The 20228-nt window shown below is 42.3% G+C and overlaps 1 protein-coding gene across 2 annotated transcripts in view; it reads right to left on the reverse strand.

Annotated features, from left to right (window-relative positions):
• PCSK5 (proprotein convertase subtilisin/kexin type 5) overlaps nt 1-3134 on the reverse strand; it is a 269863-nt gene extending 266729 nt beyond the window's left edge. The window contains exon 1 of one of the 2 annotated variants that reach the window (XM_061355628.1): nt 2434-3134. In XM_061355628.1, coding sequence (XP_061211612.1) covers nt 2434-2631 — 198 coding nt within the window. In that variant the 5' untranslated portion in view covers nt 2632-3134. The remainder of the gene's footprint in view (nt 1-2433) is intronic. The other variant, XM_061355629.1, reaches the window with a different exon arrangement.
• Nucleotides 3135-20228: the final 17094 nt, after the last annotated feature.

Here is a 20228-nt window from a genome sequence, read left to right on the forward strand (position 1 = left end):
TAGCAAACATGCAAATATGACTTGGAGATGATCTTGCAAGAAATGATCAGAAACTTAACACTGGCTATTGTAAGAAGATACCCATGAAGGGAAGCTCTGTGTTAGACCTTGTGCAAACGCACAACACTTTTTAGGGCATGTAGCTGTAACAGTAGAGTGCTGAGCTCTATGCTGGCACTGTACAATGACATATAGCACCAAGTTAGTCTAATCCAAAACACATACAGGAAGTTCTGAGGAATTTCTTCACATATACCCACTGCCTGCTTCTTGTTCTTAAAGGCTGGTTACAACCAGAAGATAAGGAATCACCCACCAGTCTAGTTTATATCACTGCTGAAGTTTTCTTTCTCATACACCCATCATTTAACATTCTTACATTCGTCTTCTACTTTAAGCTACCGTATCTGCATAACTGACAGTATCAGCTCCCTTCACATACACTCTTTTTATCTGTATCCTCAGTAATGCATTTTCCATTTTTTTCATTATTTATAGTCTCTATTTTGTCTTATTCCCATCTATGCACCTGATCAGCAATGTATCTCTTATTAATATCTTATAGGTGTATACACGGCACTTCCAGTGACATGAAAGAAGCAATAGTGCCTTGCTCCATTCTTTCTGTAATTCCACGAGGTTTGGATGTGCAAGGTATAAAAAACCAGGTTTGGCCAGCTGGCCTGACCAAAAGGGATAAAGCACATCCTCCAACTGACTGTTGTTTATTTTGGCACTATAAAGGCCCAGTCAGCAATACAGAGAAACACCTTGGGCAAAAGGCGTTCGTAAAACAAAAAAAGAAAGACTTTATATTTGGATTTCTAAATGGCAGATTCAAGGTGGGGATTCAATTTCTGTATGAAAGCTTCCTCCTGAATTTTTGTGCCTCCAGATGGGAATAACACTGCCGACCTGCCCAAGTGCTCTAAGAGAGAAGTTGGGACTCAGTTCTTCTAAGTATCTGCATCTTTACATACCCTGTTTTGTGCTATTTCAGTGCCATTTTCCAGCTTTTCTCATGCAAATTATCTTAATAAACTGCACAGCTGTTTTATTCAGGCTTGCAATGATTGGGAACAGTAGAGATGCATACTTTAAACTTCTAAGTCAATGATGCAGTACATGGGGAACTCATTTTACAACACAAATAATAATCAGGTCTCACTTTGATCCAGTTGATGTAAAAGGCCTGTTGTGTAAACGCAGCTGTGTTTCTGTGAATCTCATGTATGATGAAGCCTGCTGTACCTGTAAATACTCATTTCTAAACCTTCATGTATAAACTACTGACTAGGAAGACTCTGCTTGGATGTTCGCAGCCAAGCATGCAAGGGAATTATTTTTTTTACATGTTCACCTCGATAAATCCTACATATACAAGTCATATTTTGAGGATAACTGCCAGGAAATCTTAGGATACTTGGCAGAAACTGTCAGAAAAAGTGATCTTAGGACATTTCAAACGGCAACTGTGCCTAGCTGCAGTGGGGAAGAGATTTTTCAGACTGCTGGGATCCAGGAAAAACCAGGTGTTTCCTCACTTGCAGTTCCCGGACCTGGCTGGATCCAAGAATTTTCTCACGGGGTAATTTCTCGATCTACCCAATCCAGGTGTTTTCAAGCGAAACATCTGCGGGCTCCGCAGAGCCCAGGTGCTGCCCAACGGGCCGGCTTCCGCGGGCCCAGGAAGCTCAGCCTGGCGTGCTAGTATCCCGAAGCTGGCTTCTCCCTCCGCGTATCCACCACACCCGGCGGAAAGCGAGTCTTCTACGGGACGGCTGCTTGGGCCGCGGCGGCGGAGGGTATGGCTCCCTCCCAGGGACAACCCCGCGTCCCCGGCCGCCGCACAGAGGCGCCGGGGCCACCCCGAGGCAGCGGGACCGCCCCTGTCACCAATTTCCCCCGCATGTCCTGTCAGAAGGGGGGTCGGGCCGCCCCCCGCTGAGGGCCGGTGGCCGCAGCTGCCACGTCCTGACCTCCGGGGAGACAGTGGCTCGCTGCAGAGCGAGTTCCTCTTCTACCGGCGTTCTTTTCTTTGCAAAGGGGGCAGGACAGTGCTCAGCCGGAGAGCAAAGTTCAGCCGCGGCGGAGGCAGCATCGCGGCGGGGAAGACACAGAGGGGCCCCACCGCGCCCTCACCCTGGCCCGCGGGCGGCTCCGCGGCAAGCGCCCCGCTCCGCACCTGGCCGCGCTGGGGGCGCCGCGGCCGCGACTCCTCTGGCGCGCCCCTGGTGTACCTGCCCCCGCGCATCACCTCCGCAGCGGGAGGCCGGGACAGCGCCGGGGCCCGCGCCGGGGCCGGGGTCGCGCGGCGGCCGCGGAACTGCCCGTCCCTTGCCCGTGCCCCAGCGACAGCGGACCCTGCCCGCCCCCCCCCCCCTTCGGCCCCGCCGCTGGCGCCCGCTCCGAAGTAGTTGTAAAGAGGGTTACCTGTCCTATATTGACGTAACCGTATTTGCTAGCTATCCTGTTGGCCTCCGGGAGCCCCCCAGTTATCCGAACAGCCCAGTGGTTGGTGTACAGACGCGTCCTGCAGGCGGGCAGCAGAAACCCCAGCACCAGGGTGAGCCGGCAGAGAAGGTCCCCGCCGCCTCCGCCTCCCCAGCAGCAGCGGCTTTTCCAGCCCATCTTCTCCTCCTCCGCACGCAACCCCCACAAAACTTCTTCCTTCTTCCGAGGCTCTTCTGCTCACCTCCGGGCGGCACCGGCGGCGCGTCCTCCGAAGTTACCCCAAGGAGGAAACTAGGAAGAGCTTGGAGTAGTGCATTGAACCGCCCGGGGGTTAAATGATGAAGGGTTGGGAATAATGGTTATAATCGGTGATTGCTGCTGTCCCCTCCTCCCGCCGCTCTGCGGGGATTAAGTAACTTGCTTGGAAAGCTTCTCTCACAGTTTCTGAGCGCCAGCTTCTCCCTCTGTCCCCAGCTATATGGGAAGTCGTCTCTCCGCGGGGAGGAGGGCTCCTTCTCCCTCTCCCTGCGCTCCCCTCCTGTCTTCCTTCCCCTGCTAGCGGTCTTCTGCCTCCTCTCCCGCGCCTGGCTTTCCCTCGCCTTCCCTCTCGCCCGGGGTCCGCGAACAGCGCGGCTGCGGCAGCAGGCGATGTGTGAGTGTTGGCAGCTGAACGGCTCAGTTCACTCCGGCTCCACCACCTCCTTTTCCCCTCCCTTCTCCTCCTCTTTCTCCGCCTCCTCCGCCCGCCCTCGCTCCCGCCCGGCAGCGCCGAGGGCCAGGGGAAATGGCAGCCGTGCTGGCTTCGCGCTGTGCCGACACCCGCGATCCTGGGCCTGCGACTACCACCGGCTCCTGGCGCCGCCGCCACGAGAGCTGCCCCTCGGCCTGCCACACTGGGAGCCCGCTGGCGGGGAAGCGGGGGCCACGTCAAGGTGCGAGGCCTGCGGCAAGGCCTCGTGCCCGGAACCGGTTGCGGCCCTCGGCCCTCCTCCCGCGGAGTGCCAGGGCCGAAGAGGGGCGTTGGGAGGGCGGCAGCTGCCCCTGTCGGCCCCGGGGGAGCGGGCAGGGGTGGCCGGTGGGAGGCGAACAGCCTCGATAGCTGTTTTACGGGCGCTCACGGGTTCGCACTGCGACCCCAGGGAGTCGGAAGGCCGTAACATAAACGTTGCTCGACTTCACTTAACGTTGAACTGGCTTCCAGAGTCCGTGGTCGCCCCGTTCAAAATAAGAAGCGGGCGAGAGCTGCTTCAACAGACGAGTGGTGGTTCAGGCAAGGAGCACGGCCTCCTCGGTGGTCCGTCGTCACCGTCACTGTGCAGCATGGCCATGCGCTCTGCCACCTTGCAGGGAAACGCTTCAAGCAGCAGGGTGCGTACAGCAGGCCCTAAAAACATAACGGCTGCAACAGAGGTGCCTGCGTAGAAGAAAACTCGTCTTTGCCCAAGCTGTAGCTTACCGGACTAAACCTTAGAGCCCCTACAATGGCTTTGGACAACCTATAGATCTACTCCTTTTTATTTGAAAGTTAGTGTCTGTAAAATACAGTTGAGCAAACCCACTGTGAGGATCCGTTACATGTTGTGAGGAAATTTGAACACAAGAAGCACTGTTGTAATGTACTAATGTAAATACTGTGGTTTATTTTCTCTGAGGAGCCTACGGTGTCCTACAAAGTCAGGCAGCTATAATTCTCTTTTTCACGAGGATGTGAAGTACGAGAAGTTAAATGCTTTCCTTACTGTGTCATACAGTAACATGGAGTTTCTTTTTTGCGTCCCCCAAGACCTGTGCTCCTGCCTTTAAAACCACTTTTTTCCTAGTAAGTAGTAAAATGCAGACAGCTGAAACCACATGTTCCACTTTAAACCATTCTTTGCCTTAAGTTCATTAATTTCCCCCTTAAACATCAGTATTATATTAGTGACTAACATCTTCCTCCATCCTGTGTTTTTACAGGGGAGAAAAGGGGGAAGGCGATTCTCTACCTCCCTGTTTGTCTCCAAAAATTTCTTTGCCAATGATTAACTTTTCCCTGTTAGTGTTGTTTTTTCGTTTTGTTTTCCTGTAGTTTGCATGTCACTTGCTCAGTGTAGGACAACATAATGTTGTACAACTCCTGTCTGTAGATTCAAGACCTCAGTGAGGCTCACCTTCCCTGGGACTTCACAGATGATAGCTCACTGCTTAGCAGATAATTCTTCTCCTGAAACCACAACACTCTCATCGGATTCAGCAGGAGCATTGTTATGCTGAGGTTACATCTGGCAGCTAATATTCATAAATACACATTCATTGTATATGACATTAAATCTCTAGCAATTAGCCCTTCTTATTGATTGGTTCAGTGACAATTACAAAATATAATTCCTGTATCTGAACTTCGAGCAGTCTCAGGTGTGGTTTCTGTTGTTTTTTTTCTGATGACGATAAATTAAAAATCTACTTTCTGATCTTTTTTCAGTTAATTTTATTGTTGTTTTGACTTTTATTTCCTGCTATAGATGGTGGGGTTTTTTTTTCCTGGTACAGAAGGCACAGACTACAAGCAGAAATTAAAGCCGTACCGTCATGTACCTACTTCGAACTTGGCTTGTGCGACAGTGTTTTATACTCCTGTACCAAAGCCTCTAGGAGCCAGTAGACTTGATAAATACATCATTGTCCCCATGTATCTTTTCTTAATGATGCATTGAATCACATAGCCTAACAAAAATGTTGTTAAAGTTGTGCTGTGCCTAAAAACAGCCTTTGAGAAAGGAGGGATGTAATATCCACAGGCATTTTTTCTGTGACTATAGAGTCCCCTTTGCTGAGGCCGCTGAGGCCACTGAGGCAGATGGCAGTCATAGCTATTGTAGGAGGAGCACACTAGTCGTAATGTGGAGTGTTTGAACTTGTTTCAGCATGAGCCCTGAAATACAGTTTTGCTGAGTGCCTCACCACATCCACATCCTTAGGGGAGGATGCGCTTCCACCCCCTCCCCATGAAAAAAAGAACAGCAAACCACCCCCCCCAAAAAACAAAAACAAAAACCAAAACACCCAAACCAACCAGCCAAACAAACAAAACCTAAACAAACAAACAATGTCAAGTGGCACCTGTGGCACATTCTAATTTAAGCTGTTTCTTTCTGACTCAGCTAGGAAGTATGCTGGGACTAGGTGACCACTGAGGAAAGTGTCAGCAGTCGCATAGCTTTATTCAGCATACCGGCTGTATGTGGCCTGCATGTAGCTGGTAGTTGAGCTTGCTTCTATACTCTGTTGGTGGCCAGATAGCTTGTCTATACAGACCACACTCAGTGTTTCTTTCTCCCCTGAGCAAGGGAACTAAATTGATCCAGTTCATCACTGCTGTTACAACCGTGTACCTTTTATCTGTTTACTATGAAAACAAAATAAAATCTGGATGACAGCTCAGAATGCAAGTTTCCACATGTTTTTGTCTTGTCCTTTGCTTCTTGATGGCTAATCCCTGAATCCATTTTCTCTTGTTAGTTCCAAATGACTGTGATCCAGGATCTGACCTCAGTCTCTGTGTTTGCTCTCCTCTTATTTGGTCTAATTGTCTTTTTTCTCACTATTTTGCCTACCTAGTCTTGAAATTGTTCTTTTCTTTCTAGTCCTTTCCCAGCCTGAAAATACCTCTGGCTCACTAGCTCTGGCAGCCTCTCTGCTGTGCTTCATTTCAGCTTTCCAGCACCTTTCTGTGAGTTTCACAGATCAGTGCCCCAGAGATGTGTTAAGCACCCCAAGCTCATGATTAAGAAGGAAACCACGGAGGCACCATATATTCAGAGTCCTCCAGTAAAACGTCCTTTAAAGCAGACATGTTGGCCCCTGGAGGCCTTCTGGAACAGAGAAAGTTTTTAGAAGGAACTAGGCATATACGTTCATCAGCTTTTGGAATGGCAAAGTTTGGACCATGGTAGGTCAAAGAATACTTTTCAGTGAAATCTTCAAAGAATGGAGGTTGTGTCACTGAGGTTGTGTCATTTAGAGTTTGCCTTAGAAAGATGGATAGTTTTGGAATCTAAAGGAGTATTCAGATTTCCTTAGTGTCAACCATAACTGTTTTTTATAAACAGTGCAGCTACGTCGCTTGACATCAGGCACTATACAATGCAACTTGCTGGTATACAGTTCTTTGATCTGCATTTTTCTGTGCTTTGGGCTTGCCTCTGATTTTATTTACTTTTAACTTCAGCTGGTTTTGAAAAGAATAAAGTTAAGTTTGGGTGTTTGGTGGTTTGGTTTCTTTTTTTGCTTGGGTTTTTTTTTGGGGGGGGTGGTAGTTTTGGATTTTGTTTTTTTTGTTTTTTTTTTACTAAAACTTGGTTTTGTACATATTAGGACTTTTTCATTGACAGATACGCCCCTCTTTATACTTTGAAACAGGATGTGATCCCTGTTTTGAGTACATTGGTACAAAAAGCCAAATTCTGAGTAACAGATTTCACCTGTACCTTAGACACTTATTTGCATTCAGCAGCCAATACCTTGAGACTGCTCACCCTCACTGGGCATACCTCTTGCTGTTCCTAGTATGTAGAACATAGGGTGTCTATCTTTTAACACTGTGTGCAGTCCACAGCAAAATGCATGACTTCTCTGCAGCAATTGCTGCTCCCACGTCTTGTTGGTCACTGTGGGATTGAGTGCAGTAATTGACAGCAGTCTTCCCTGAGCCTTCTGGCAAAGTGGAGGACAAAAGGCTTCTGCCCTGAATGTAAGACAAGAAACAGGGTGGGTGGAAGTACTCAACTGGGATAAAGAGTCTGGGGCAGGAGAAAGGAACAGAAAGAAATTGGGACGGGGATTTGGCAGAGCAGTCTTCTGCCCAGTGTGCTCCAGTCCAAGCCTTGGATTTTCCCTGAGCAATTTAATGGCAGAAGTTCAGTGATTCTTGTAAGGAAATAAAGGGCAGGGTACTTTATTTCCTGTCTGTTGCTAGTGAAGAAATAGAATTTGAGTCTGAACCTTGGAATAAGCGTGAGTCTGGGCTTTTCCTGATTGCGGATATTTGGACTGATACTGCCTCATTCTGTTACCGTATGGATTTAATTTGTTTTTATAGTTAAGGCTGCACTGCATATTTTTCCATTCTGTTCACCCTGTGCTTTCTCTTATCTTTCCTTCTTTGATTGTGTTTATTGTCTTTTGAAGGATTGATTCCCATCTCATTACAGTTCTGACCATACTGGCTGGCATAATTTGAAAAGATGCTAGTGTTAGTTGCAAAACTATCTGAAGAAACTTGTACTGACACCTGTGCCAGCAGCTTGTCTGTCATGTTCACATTTGTGCATGTCTTTGATTGTGCTGAAATGTAAACTGTGTCATTAACGTAATGGTAACTTGCATCTTTAAATTTTCCTTTTCTTCCTGTTTGTTTGTTTTTTATTTCAGAAATACAGGTGACAGTACAAATAGCTGTACTAACTTTACTGGCAACCCGTAGAGCCTAGCTAGAATGAATTGCTAAGGCACGGAGAGAAAAGAAGGGTGGTAGCAGCAGGAATCTTTTTTAGCTGGCTTCAGTGCCTGACCCAGCATCCTGTGACACTAAATCCTGAGTTCTTTATGGAATAACTACTGCACATATTCCCTCTCCAAGTTCTCATTGTAAAGTTTCAAATATAGAGTCTCCAATACACACAGAAAGTGGGCATCAAAAGATTTCTAGTGTTTGATGATGAATTTTAGCTGTGGAAATTATCTTGTGCTCCTTCAGTATGATGGTGCGAAAATCTTTTGTCTGACATGACTCATGTAAGTGAATTCATCCACATGGAAGAAATTGGTTTTTTTCACCCAAGTTCATTTGAGTTAATATTCCAGTTGACTTGTTTCTCAGTCATCAGCTGAGTCAGAAATATTATAGCTACCCTTTTCTGTAAAACTGATTCAGCTCTACTGGTGTAGCTATAGGATTTACCCTTCCTGGTATAGCATCATAGAAACCAAATGCAAAATGCAGTGTTTATTTCACTATTCTTTTCTTAGGCAGTATGTTGTTAACAAATGGCTGAGATATTCTTGCTAAAATGAGTGGTTCAGTGGCAAGTGAGAATCCGACTTGATTTTCAAACTATACGCATAATCAAAAAATAGTAGCTAAATGTCTTGAAGAAAAAATTTAATTCTGCATCTTCCATCGAGGCCTACCCTCACTTCACGAGCTCTAGTTGTGTTCTGTTTGTGCTCAAAATCGTCTCAGGGACACTTCAGACCCTTCACTAAGAGAGCTGGTATTCAGCTGCTTCACAGCCACGTGCGATACTTCTTTAGGCATGGGATTGTCTTCTCAGTTCTTGTGCCCTTATCTTTGTTCACATGCTTCCGTGAGATGTACCTTGTCATGATATTCATGTACATGCCTAAGAAACTTCATGAGGATAGGTAGATCATCTTTGCCCTCTTGTTGTGACAAAGTAAAGTTGTCTGCAATCTGTAAGAGAACCTGAGCACCTTTTCCACTGAATAATGTGTAGAAATAATATTTTTAGAGCATGCATTTAACTTGGCTCTCTCTCCTGCTCCCAGTCCAACTCCTGTGAATTATGCCTGCCATTTCTTTGCATGGAACTTGTTTAGTGCAATTTGTTGGGCCTAGGAATGAAAAGGAGCTACTTTATTACAGCCTGTATTTAACAAATTATATGACCTTGAAATGGTGAGTTTATTAGCAGGGAAGGAGGCTGAAAGAACAACAACCTATCATTTAGGAAGGATAGCAAGTTTTTGAACACTCTTTGTTCCAGACAAGGAAGAAGTTGGGAAGGGGTATTTTAGAACATACAGCCTGTATTTGTTTGTGATTGAATAAAAATAATTCTCTTTAGGGAGTTCAGGGTGACAGCTGTGGAAGATCCTTTTCTCCTAAGATACCATTCACCAGCTTTCTGGCTCCTGAAAGTAAAGAAGTCAAAGGGTTTTACCAAACAGAAGGGTAGTGTGACCACTGGTGGGGCTGCATATGCTCTTCTCTATTGCAGTTAAAACCAAGGCCAAGAGGGCAAAAATCTAAGTTCCCATTCATTGCTTATTAGTTCTAAACAAAAACAGAAAAAGATTCACCTATGTCTGTCAGATTTTAAGTCTGAAAGGAGGGAGATAGAGGGAAGAAACAGAGGCTCCTAGTAAGAATGTCCCAGTTACAAAGATACTGTTGAGTGCAAAGTGGTTTTCTTTCCAAGGGCATGACACTGATCTCTTACCTCAGAAACTCATTTTGCTGTGTCAGTTAATTGAGGAGACAATTCTGGTGTTTCTGTTACAATGGACAGAGAAAATGCACATCTCTGCAGATGCCTCTATGCTCTGCCTGCTGAAGAGCAGAGGTGCACTGACAATTTATGTCACAGCCTCTTTGGTGTTCTTTGATTTGGCACAGAGGACAAAGTAATCCATTGATGAGAGCTCCTTCCTTTTCCAGATTCTCTCCTTCCTATCTTTCTGCTGCTGGGAAGATTTTTCTCTTCCCTCTTTGTCCATCTCATTATTTCTCCCCTTCATTCCCACTGAGACATATATTCTGTATGTCCTAATCATGGGATGTTATTCTGTGCTTACTGCTGTTTAGCATGAAAAACAAGGGACATCATAGCTGAAAGTTTACGTGAACGATGATAACAATGATGATCTGTGTCTAGTACAGTGTGGCTGGGAGAGTCTCACTAAGGTATCATATCTTTGTGGTAGATAATATCTTCGTGGTAGGTAATAGCCTCCTGTTCCATAACTGGTACTCCGTGTTCAAAGTGCAGAGTCCTGCAGTGGTGATTAATCTGAATCGGAAGTTACAGCACTGGTGAGCCTTTAGTGCTATGTTATCCAGGACTCGAGGAAGTAAATAGAGGTATCAGGGTGTGTTTTTCTGCTGACTAATACAGACAACTGATATTTCCCAGAAAGTTCTGGGAATGCTGTATTTTACGAGTTTCCTGTGTGTCCACTTGTGCTCACCTGTGTGTTTGTTGGTTTATATGTAGTGTGTGGAGAATGATGATAACAAGTGAATTTAATGCATCTATGGCCACAAAGCATCATCTGAATCTTAAGTTTATCTGAGTTCTTTGTTGTATATCTACATACCATTCTGAGATGGACTTCTGATTCTGTTATGTTGTGCTATATAACTGTAGTAAGGGAGAAGGGCACAGGAGAGAGAAAAGGTGGGAAAGGAATGAATGAAAGAAGGAATTAGTGAAATAAAGTAAAATAATTTCATTAGCAACATGTGGCTAAAAGAGTTCAGCTCCTAGTCAAAGCTAAGGCTTAAATAGACCTTTTTTTTTTTTTTTTATAATTGATAAGCATTATCAATCGCATTTTGTCACTTTACTATGTGCATAGTACATGATTTACGATCTCTTTAAATATTAATTTCCTTGCTGTTAAATGCTGCAGCTTTGTAAATGATGTGATACTGACAATAAAGTACATTTTCTAGGAGCCTTAACTGGTTTTTAAAATGAAAGTGATTTTGGTTTGGATTTTTATTGTGAGTGATGCAAAAGACAGGTTTTGCCACCTCTCTGTGGTGTTTGGAAATTAAACTCCATATAGTTCATGAGGAAATTAGATTGCTCTCAGGAAAGTTTCACTCATTTTGAAAGAAATATAAAACACTGGTTCTAAATCACATCAAATTCTTCTGCACCCATAAGCACTCTGCTCTTTCTTCAGATCTGTGTCAGCCTTACCTCGTCTTTGTCTCTTCTGTGTTGATTCCTCAATTGGATAATTCAGACACAAATATTGGTATTTTAAAATTTTGATTTAGCAACTGAGCAAGTAGAGAGCAAACAAACCAAGTGAGAACATCTGCTGAGATACCCGTTAAAAGTCCAACACTTCCCCTTCACATTTATACCAGTTTTCTTCATTTTGTAAAATGCAGATAATATCAGGTTATCAGATGCTGTTTAACATACAGAATGCATATTTGTGGTATTTAGCAGTTCAAAAAAAAAAAAAAAAAGCACAACAAACTACTGCCAGAATGATCATTAAAATGAAAAGAACATGTATACAGAGACACTCTGAAAGTGATACTTTGCATGTTGGAAAGCTTTGTATTCTGAATTATCTCCTCAATGAGAGGTATATGTTTTATCATGTAACTATCTGCTGAAATGCAAGAAAGGATTTGGTTTTGTCAGTTCTGTGGGTCATCATAGCTCAAAATTTGAATACTCACAGTTAAAGAAGTGTATCTATAGTATATGCATTATCACCACCACTGATACACCAGATGATTAAATTCCCTGAACCTTTCATGAGTCTCACAAATGCAATGAAATTACGCTCACAGGTAGACACACAGTGTCAGTGTGACATTTAAAACTTACAAATCTCTAACCAGCAAATATATGTTATAACAATCCCTTTTTTCTTTATTTTCTTTTTCTTTTTTTCTTTTTTTTTTTTTTCCCCGTGTGCAGAGCCTGTGTGGCCTTGAGAGTCAGCCGTTTAAAATGTTCAGTCCATGCTAGTTCTCCCTGAGAGATAAAGACTGGACTTTCTGAAGACCTTCTCACCAGAAGAGTCACACTTGTACCATCAGAGAGAGAAGCAGTGTCGTCTGATTTGTATCATCAGTAAGAACTTGCCAACACAGGTGGATTTTAGTAAGTCCTGTGTCGTTTAGTTTGCTTTTTACTTCATCTATGCATTCATGAAGTAAACAAAACCAGAGAAAATATAACCACTCCCAGGACTACAGTAATGAATATGATAATTTTTGGTGGAATTCCATAAAAAGTAAGAGGAACTAATACCTCAGTCTTATTACTTCCAATGTGGCAGAGGAATCCACCAATATTTTAATAGATTCCCATGGATAGTTTCCTGTCCTCAGTCAGTTGTCTTCTGAGTTGCTTGGTCAGCTCGAGTTCTGACCAGTTTTCTGATCAACTTCACAAATATGTATCATTCTGTCATCATCAGAAGAAATACTCTAGCTTTACATTAGTGAAAGAGTGAACAGGATCCAGCTTACTGAATCAAGGTGACGTGTTTCCAGCATATTTGAGGGAGAACTCTGATTTCGGTAACTGTACAATGCCAGCTGACTATGGAGTGGGTCCAAATGCGAGTTTAATCCTGATTTGGATCCTCTAGATGCACAGATAAATTTTGTTAAATTGGGTGTGAGATGGTCTCAAGATGACAAAGATGATGCAACCATTTCTGAAATAATACTGTTACTGTTGCTTCAGCTACAGGAACTGGTGCTTGAGCACTGCTTCATGCATTGTAGCAAGAATTCCTACTCCAACAGAGCATGCTTTGTTTAGCACCAGTAATACCACAGGTGAAGACCAAACGGAAAACCTTTCAACATAAACAGAGAAAACAATATAACACAACTGGCAAGCTTTTAATCTGTAGCATCACAGGGAGATGCTGTCAGAATGAGACGTTAACACATGGAAGCCAGCTGTAGCAACTAAATCTCTCATGGAAACTTGTTCTTAGATAATGAAATCCATTCACAAGGAGTATCACAGAAAGTTGGAGTGACCTGATAAAATGCAGAAGAGATTACCAGATTTATTCTTGGAAAGGCAAGAAAGTGAAGCTGAAAGTCTGACAGATTCTAAAAATTATGAAAATGTGACTGTTAATTCAAAAGTTTTATCTCCAGATGTTCAAGATTTTTTAAACTTAGCATGTTGCACAATATGTTGGAAAGCCACCTGTAAGTGTACGTAAAACAAAGACAAAATCAGAAAACTGGTCACATTCAGAAATACAGCTGGACATTCTGTGAAAAACTGCTAGAATTATCTGAGCAGAATTCTGGCTTTACCGTAAACTCATTAGGAAAACCAGGCTGCTATTCTGCCCCTGGAGCAGCCAGGGAAACTAATTTGGGAAATGCTGACTTACAGAACAAAGTAAACTATACTGGGTTTACACTAGGTGCAGAATATAGTAGTACCTCAGTGCAACAGTGCAGCTAAATGCCAGACATAGTTGCTATGTGCTATAACATTGCTCCTCACCCCTTTCCTTCTGTATGCATTCAAAGGAGACCATGGAAGTGGCAAGGGCAACCTGATGTCATCTCCTAAGTGTGTATTAGAAGAGCAGTCTCTCATTCTTATGTGTGTGAAACTGTATATTGCAAGCATAACTAAGGTTTTCCTGCTTTGCAGACTCTCTAGTTGTTATAACATGTTGGAAGCTACAGGTAACATTATTCATTTTGCTTGTCTGCATTGTGCTTTAGATGTGACAACTGAAGAATTTACACTACACTTTGCAAACTTTTACAGTAAACTGATGTCCCTAATTGGCTGTCAAAGTAGCATAAATGTTTAAATTGTTTAAACGCCTTAATAAAGTCTAATTAAAGGTAAAGTCATTGTTTTATGGATTTCACACAGGCTTTTGCTGTAGATCAAGTAAAATCAAGATTTGAACTCAAACTTTTAGGAAGTCCTTAATAAAATGAATCTGATTAATGTCAAACTGCTTGTTTAAGGACCTGATTAAAAGCCATTTAACATTAATGAGAGTCATTTTACTAAAAGCTTTTAAAATCAATCTCATATAGATGCAGGCCAAGTTAAAAAAAGTCTGTGTATGTGTGTGTAATGTATTTGTTTAGGGATCTAGGCCTATTCATGCAATTGGTCTGCATAGCTCACAGAATCAGAACCTAAGAAGACAAAAAAGAAGATGTCTTACTGCTCATCTTTAAACTCCACTGATTTTACTGCAAACCTCTATTTTTTTTTCCCCTGCTTTATCTCATACTAGTTGTAAATTCTTTCAAAAGACAGATGCAGGTCCCCATGGTGTTAAGGTACTGCCTTTATTACACATTTCTTATTACAGTCTTACAAGGAGAACGAGCAGTGAAATTTGAAGCTTCTTGGATCTGTTTCTTCCAGCAAGACAACACAAAAGGGCTGTACTGTGCTGGAGGTTTTGACAATGTAAGTGCAGCAGCCCATTGTCAGACCTTCATAATTAGGATATTCTTTTCACATTTGGATGTGGTTTTATATGCTGTCTGTGAGCTATGCGAAGAGGGGAACTGAGGAGATAAAAGGCAGCATAACATGCACACACGTGTTAAGAAATATATTTTTGAACTCCTAGAAGTAAAAGTAATAAACCCAGTGCTGTTTTAGCCTTAGAAATATCTTCTCTGTATGTCTACAGGCAAAGGTCCACATATCTGAAAGGCATTTTTTTATGAATTTATTATGAAAACTGGAAGTTTTGCTGTTATTGAATTGTTACCTGAAATGTTTTACAAACTTACGTGTAATGTTTGCTGCTAACTGAGCTCTCACATGAAGCTGAGTGTTCCATATGGAAGATAAAATGTCTCTGCCATCATGTTTACTTTGAGGATATGTTTGATTTGTTTTGAAATTTTGACTGGAATTAAAAAATGCAACTGATATGCCAACAGTTCTTTGTCATGTAGCTGTGTGATCTTTGTCAGAGGTGGTCAATTGTCTGACTCCATTTGGTTTGTGCATTTAGAAGATGTCACAGAGAACTTACTTGTTTGTAAAGTTATGGGTGTAATTTTAAAGCCTGGACATGATACTTCTGTTTGCTTCACAGGCAACGTGAGGTACTTTCTTGGTAGCAAGTTTGAAAAAAGAAGACAAGAAGGCATTGTTGACAAGGCAATAAATCACCTTACAGATGACTGTCAGTCTCTTTAATTTTCCTTTCAGTAAAGTATCTAAGGACACTACTCAGATTTTTAGGCTTTTAAATGTTTGTGGGTCTGGAGGACTAGAATTATGCTCATAACTATGCCTTGTGGGACAGCAGTTTCTTACTTAGCTCACACTGTTCTGTGAAGGTCAAGATCTCAAATGCATAGAAGAATGTAGTGTGACTGAGAGTTGATTTTTGAAAGATGTTCTGTATGCCCGCAGTTCTTACTGAAGTCAATATGCTCTTTCAGTAAGGAAAACTGACCATATTTGCTGTATGTCTTAATTAGTGAGCTGTTTCTTTATTTGTGAGGCAGGGACTGGATAAACAGGTGCCTGAGACTAAGATATCTTTCCCTATGCAACTTCTACAATGCAGACTACTTTATATTTGCCATTCCTTGATTTGGTTCCCCTCTGATTCATAGTTTGGTTCAGTTTTCCACTCTAAACCACTTTGCAGGGAACAGAAGTATATCAATATTTGCAGTGTGAGCCACCCCCTTCTTGCCTGGAAAGCAGGAACAGAGCATTGGATGCTGTTGTGATGATGACCTTTGGCAAGCTAAGATGCAAAGCACCCCACAGGAATTTCCTCCAGCACAAAGGTATTTAACAGATTCTCCAATTCCATGGTAGGACCTAGTCAGTAGGTGGTCCACTTGTCTGTCTATCTTTCCATATTCTCCTGTTAGGTTTAGAGAAGCTGCAGTAAGAGAAAGAAAAAAATAAAAATAGAAAAAAACACACCAAAACAAAAAAACAGCTATTAAACTGAAAAGACATGTGATCTGCATAATTGCTGTAATTGCAGCTAGTTCTGCAATGAATAGTCCTGCTGTCAAATTCAACAGTGACTTAGGGGGAAAAAATATCTCCCAAGTCCTTTACCATAACATGAAAGACATAAAGAAACTCTTATGATCATTGCCATTGAGTTTAAAGAGCCAATGACTAATTAAGGGGGAGGTAAAGCAGTGCCATTGTTAAATTATTGAAGAAAGGATTAAATTAGCAAGCATAAATAAAGTACGGACTTCTCTGGCCTTTCTGAGTTACACAAATTTGTGTATAAGTCATGCATGACAAAAGCAGTTGTTCATCATCAACTGGGATTTTTAATGTAAGTGTAGCAAGTGTTCTATCAAACATGGGCTAGTCAAAATGTTCTGGTGTCTCAGGATTCCCCAAAAAACAAGGAAGTAAAACCACACAGACTATTGGCAGAAGCAGAATGTCATCCACAGACCTGAAGGTAGGGTTTAGGGAAAGGAAAAACAGCCTGCCCTGACTCCAACATTAACTCTCTGTGGCCTTGCACAGATTGCTCTATGTCTCTTTCTTGATTTCCATATCTTTAAAATGGGACAATAAAACATACTTACTTGTCTCATTCTTATCTTGTGGAACTTAGTGTCTAGATAGTGCATTTGCAGTACAGGAGCAAAAGAGTTACAGGCCTCTCTTAAAATCTGTTCTTGAGCCATGAGCAGTGATAAAACTTCTGTTCATATTTAGGAAGCCCAGTTTTACAGAGTGGAAACCTAATCAGGCTATCCAAATCTAGAGGCTAGTAATAAAGGAGTAGCTCCTGAAACAAATGTTTTTTACCTGCTCAAATGTGGCCATGGAACATGGATACACCCTAGCTTGAAAAATGAACAGTGTGTTTCCTGTTTAATTTTCACTTCAATAGAATTAGCACACAAATCTTTTTATTTTCCTTGAAAAATCATATGCTTTCTCTTTCGTGGTGATTTGATTGACCCTGTCCAGCAATTAAGTACCCACCAGCTGCTCGTTCACTCCCCACCTCATTATGATGGGGTAGGAGATTGGAAGAGCAAATGTGTGAAGGACCTCATGTATCAAGATAAAGACCATTTAAGAAGTGAAGAGTTAAAAAGCAGGAAAAAAAAAAAAAAAAAAGAGCAAGCGATGCAAAGGCAATCACGTACCACCTCCCACAAGCAGACTGCTGGCTGATGCCGAACCAGCCTCTGAGCAATGACTACTCTGGAAAAGCTACCCCCCAGGACTTTACTGCTGAACAGGCTTTTATAAGGCATGGGACATCCCTTTGGTCAGTTGTGGTCAGCTGCCCAGGTGTGCCCCTTCCCAGCATCTTGCCCATCACCAGTCTCCTCACTCGTAGTGGACATAGTGAGAAACAGAGAAGGCTTTGATGCTGTGCAAGCACTTCTCAGCAGTAGCTGAAACACCCGTGAGTTACCAGGAGTGTTTTGGTGACAAATTAAAAGCACAGCAACATACTGGCTGCTGTGAAGAAATTTAACTCCATCTCAGCCAGACCCAGTACACTGTTGTGTCACCTAAAGTGTTTTCTCCTGGAGTTCGGCTTCACTCTGAAGTTCTAAAGTCGTCTTCTCATTTTGTATGTGTACATTGGACCAAGATGCCTTTAAGACTAGTTCCAGGCACCTCAAACTTGGAAATATAATTAAGATTCAGACCACAGGTTATTTTTACCCAGTTTGAACCAAATACTTACATTGAGACATACACAACGTTAGAAAAATTAAGATTTGTGTGGGAGCTTTGATGTGCTTTGGGACCATCTTTTATAGAAAAAATGGGTAACGGAAAACAAGATGAAATAAACTCAAAGTTATATCCAAGAAATGGTGGAAGCAGCCCTATTTAAAAGGTTGAAAACACTGCTAATTATTTTTAATCTCTTTATTCTTGTGCATTTTTGTACTTCCTTGTTCTTTCCATGGTAGAAAGCTAATGGGCCTGTTCTGGGAAATACCTGGCCTGCCTGGAAGTGGGAAGTACTGTAAATGGCATAAGAAAGCCTGTACTCATGACATTTCCTGTACAGTTTTGCTGACTATATACTAGAATGCAGTCATGTTGAAAATGTCAGCTGATTTTCCCTTGTTCCATGCCTGTCATAAATTTCCTTTTCACATCCTTTACCTCCTGCTCATTGTCTGTCCATGGGGTACATCTTGATGCCTGTGTAGTACCTTCTAGGCAGAAATAGTATTCTTTGGAAATTATATCTTCTGGTTTGGGGTTATTTTTTTTTTCATTATGAGGGTAGCGTGGTACTCAGAATTATTGAGCAGGATGGCTCTCAATAGTGAATACTGATACAAGGTCACGTTATTGTAAGACCAAATGTGGAACGGGCCAGCTATTATTAGGTATTGTTTCCCTCTGTTAATATTTTATGCTGTGTGATATGTATCAGCCTTCCTTCCCCACTGTTGCTACTAACCAGCACCCTAATAGTAGTCTGACCTGTGAGGCTGAGAGCTTTATACTGTTGTTGGCCACCCTCTCCTTACTTTTCTCAGTTCTTCAGAATAAATGAGCAGCTGTGTAGGACAGGCAGAGAGACCAGCTTCAGGCTGCAGCTATTTTCATGCGCTTGCAGGCTCCTTATGGAAGCTCCATAAATGGCACACTTCAGGGGCTGAGGCAAGGTAAAGCTCAGTTCTACCCCATCTTTCTGGTCCTGCTAGTGACACTTGGCATCCTTTTCTTTTGCTGGATGTGGCTGCTTCTGTCTATCTGCTGCTTACGGGGTGTTCCTACATCTTTTGGCGGTTTAAGTTGAATCTGAGCACCACATAAAACCGATTTTCTGCAAAAACTGCTGCCTCTGGGGAAAACTGAAACCTGAATGTTCCACAAAGAAACAAATGTGGGAAAAGAGCTGAGTGGAAGGAACAATCTTTAGAAGCCACTCACACCTTAAATTCTCTGTGGGTAAAGGGGATAATTGTACTTCATTCTAGTTAATTTTTATTATGTTTCAAATAAACAGCAGAGAAGATGGTAAAAGTTCCATTATCTCTGGAATGGATGGGCATAATAATTCTGAGTTTAATAATTTCTTCAGGCAGAACAGAATATAGAGAATATAGAGAACTTAATTCTATCTGAAGAATGATGCACCCCGTGGGAACTTGAAAACATATATGAATGGCATGATTTGAAACAAGAGCATCAGACAGACATAAAATAACACAAGAGTTCACAGTTTCTCCTTGCAAAGCAGACTAAAAAAGAATTGATTTTGAAATTTCGGGTTCTGAGTTCCCTGAGGATGTACAATTTCAAACATACCAGACTTCTAGGAAGACTTTAGAAGGATACCTGAAATTTGTAAAGTAAGAGATTACCCCATAACCTGATGAAAATTTATGGAAGGTAGTCAATATTACAGTAAGGAGAACATAAAAACTATTACACAAAAAATATTTAAAGAAACACAGAGAGCTGCATGTACTGCAGATTTAGCCCAGGAGAGCAGCATGGGGCTGTATGAGATGTGAGTTGGCAAGCATTTGTGTTAGGATTGGAGAGTGTGTTGGAGCACACCACAGATCCAGAGAGTAACAACAGCACCATCAGTTCAGAGGATTTTCTCTGAAAGTGTTGAGCAGTATGGGAATGATTGGACTATTAATTTGAAAGCAATTAGAGCATCTATTAAATTGCTTCAAACATTGTTTCTGGCAACAAATTACACAGAAAGCAGTTTTGTTTACACTGAAGAAAAGATGATACCTCTGGAAGTAAACAAACTGTAGGTTTCCAACACTAAGCTGATTCTAACTGCACGCACAGGAGAATAAGATGTTTGGATAGGCAGGAATGTGCTACGATACTCTGGTCTGAGACCTGGAGCTCATCAGTAGATTCAAGACCTCAGAACGACTGAGGAAGGAGTTAAGGACATCTCACAGAACACTGCTAAGAACTGAGAAAACAGAAAAAAATCCAACTTGTATGATTCATGCTGCTAGAAATCCCCTGCAACTTTAGGTGGAGGATTAAAAGAGGATTTAGTTAGTTTTATTGTGCTGGGCTGTGGTTCTGTGTTCAGGAGTACCAGAGCTGTACACCACCAGATCACTCCTATAGAGATTTGGACTGTATCGGGCCTTAGTGTATGGATGCATTTCTGTCAAATTAGTTGGAACATGGTACACTATTTACTCTGGCTTCATGCTCACCACAGGAGGACAGGTAGTTTGTGATCTGGCAGAAAATCTGTCATGACAAAATTACCCTTTAAATACTTTATCTTTTTTATTT

This window comes from Neopsephotus bourkii, unplaced genomic scaffold, assembly GCF_033783945.1.
Source record: "Neopsephotus bourkii isolate Nb327-2 ecotype Australia unplaced genomic scaffold, CSIRO-AGI_Nbou_v1 NB_816, whole genome shotgun sequence".
NCBI classification, from domain to species: Eukaryota; Metazoa; Chordata; class Aves; order Psittaciformes; family Psittacidae; genus Neopsephotus; species Neopsephotus bourkii.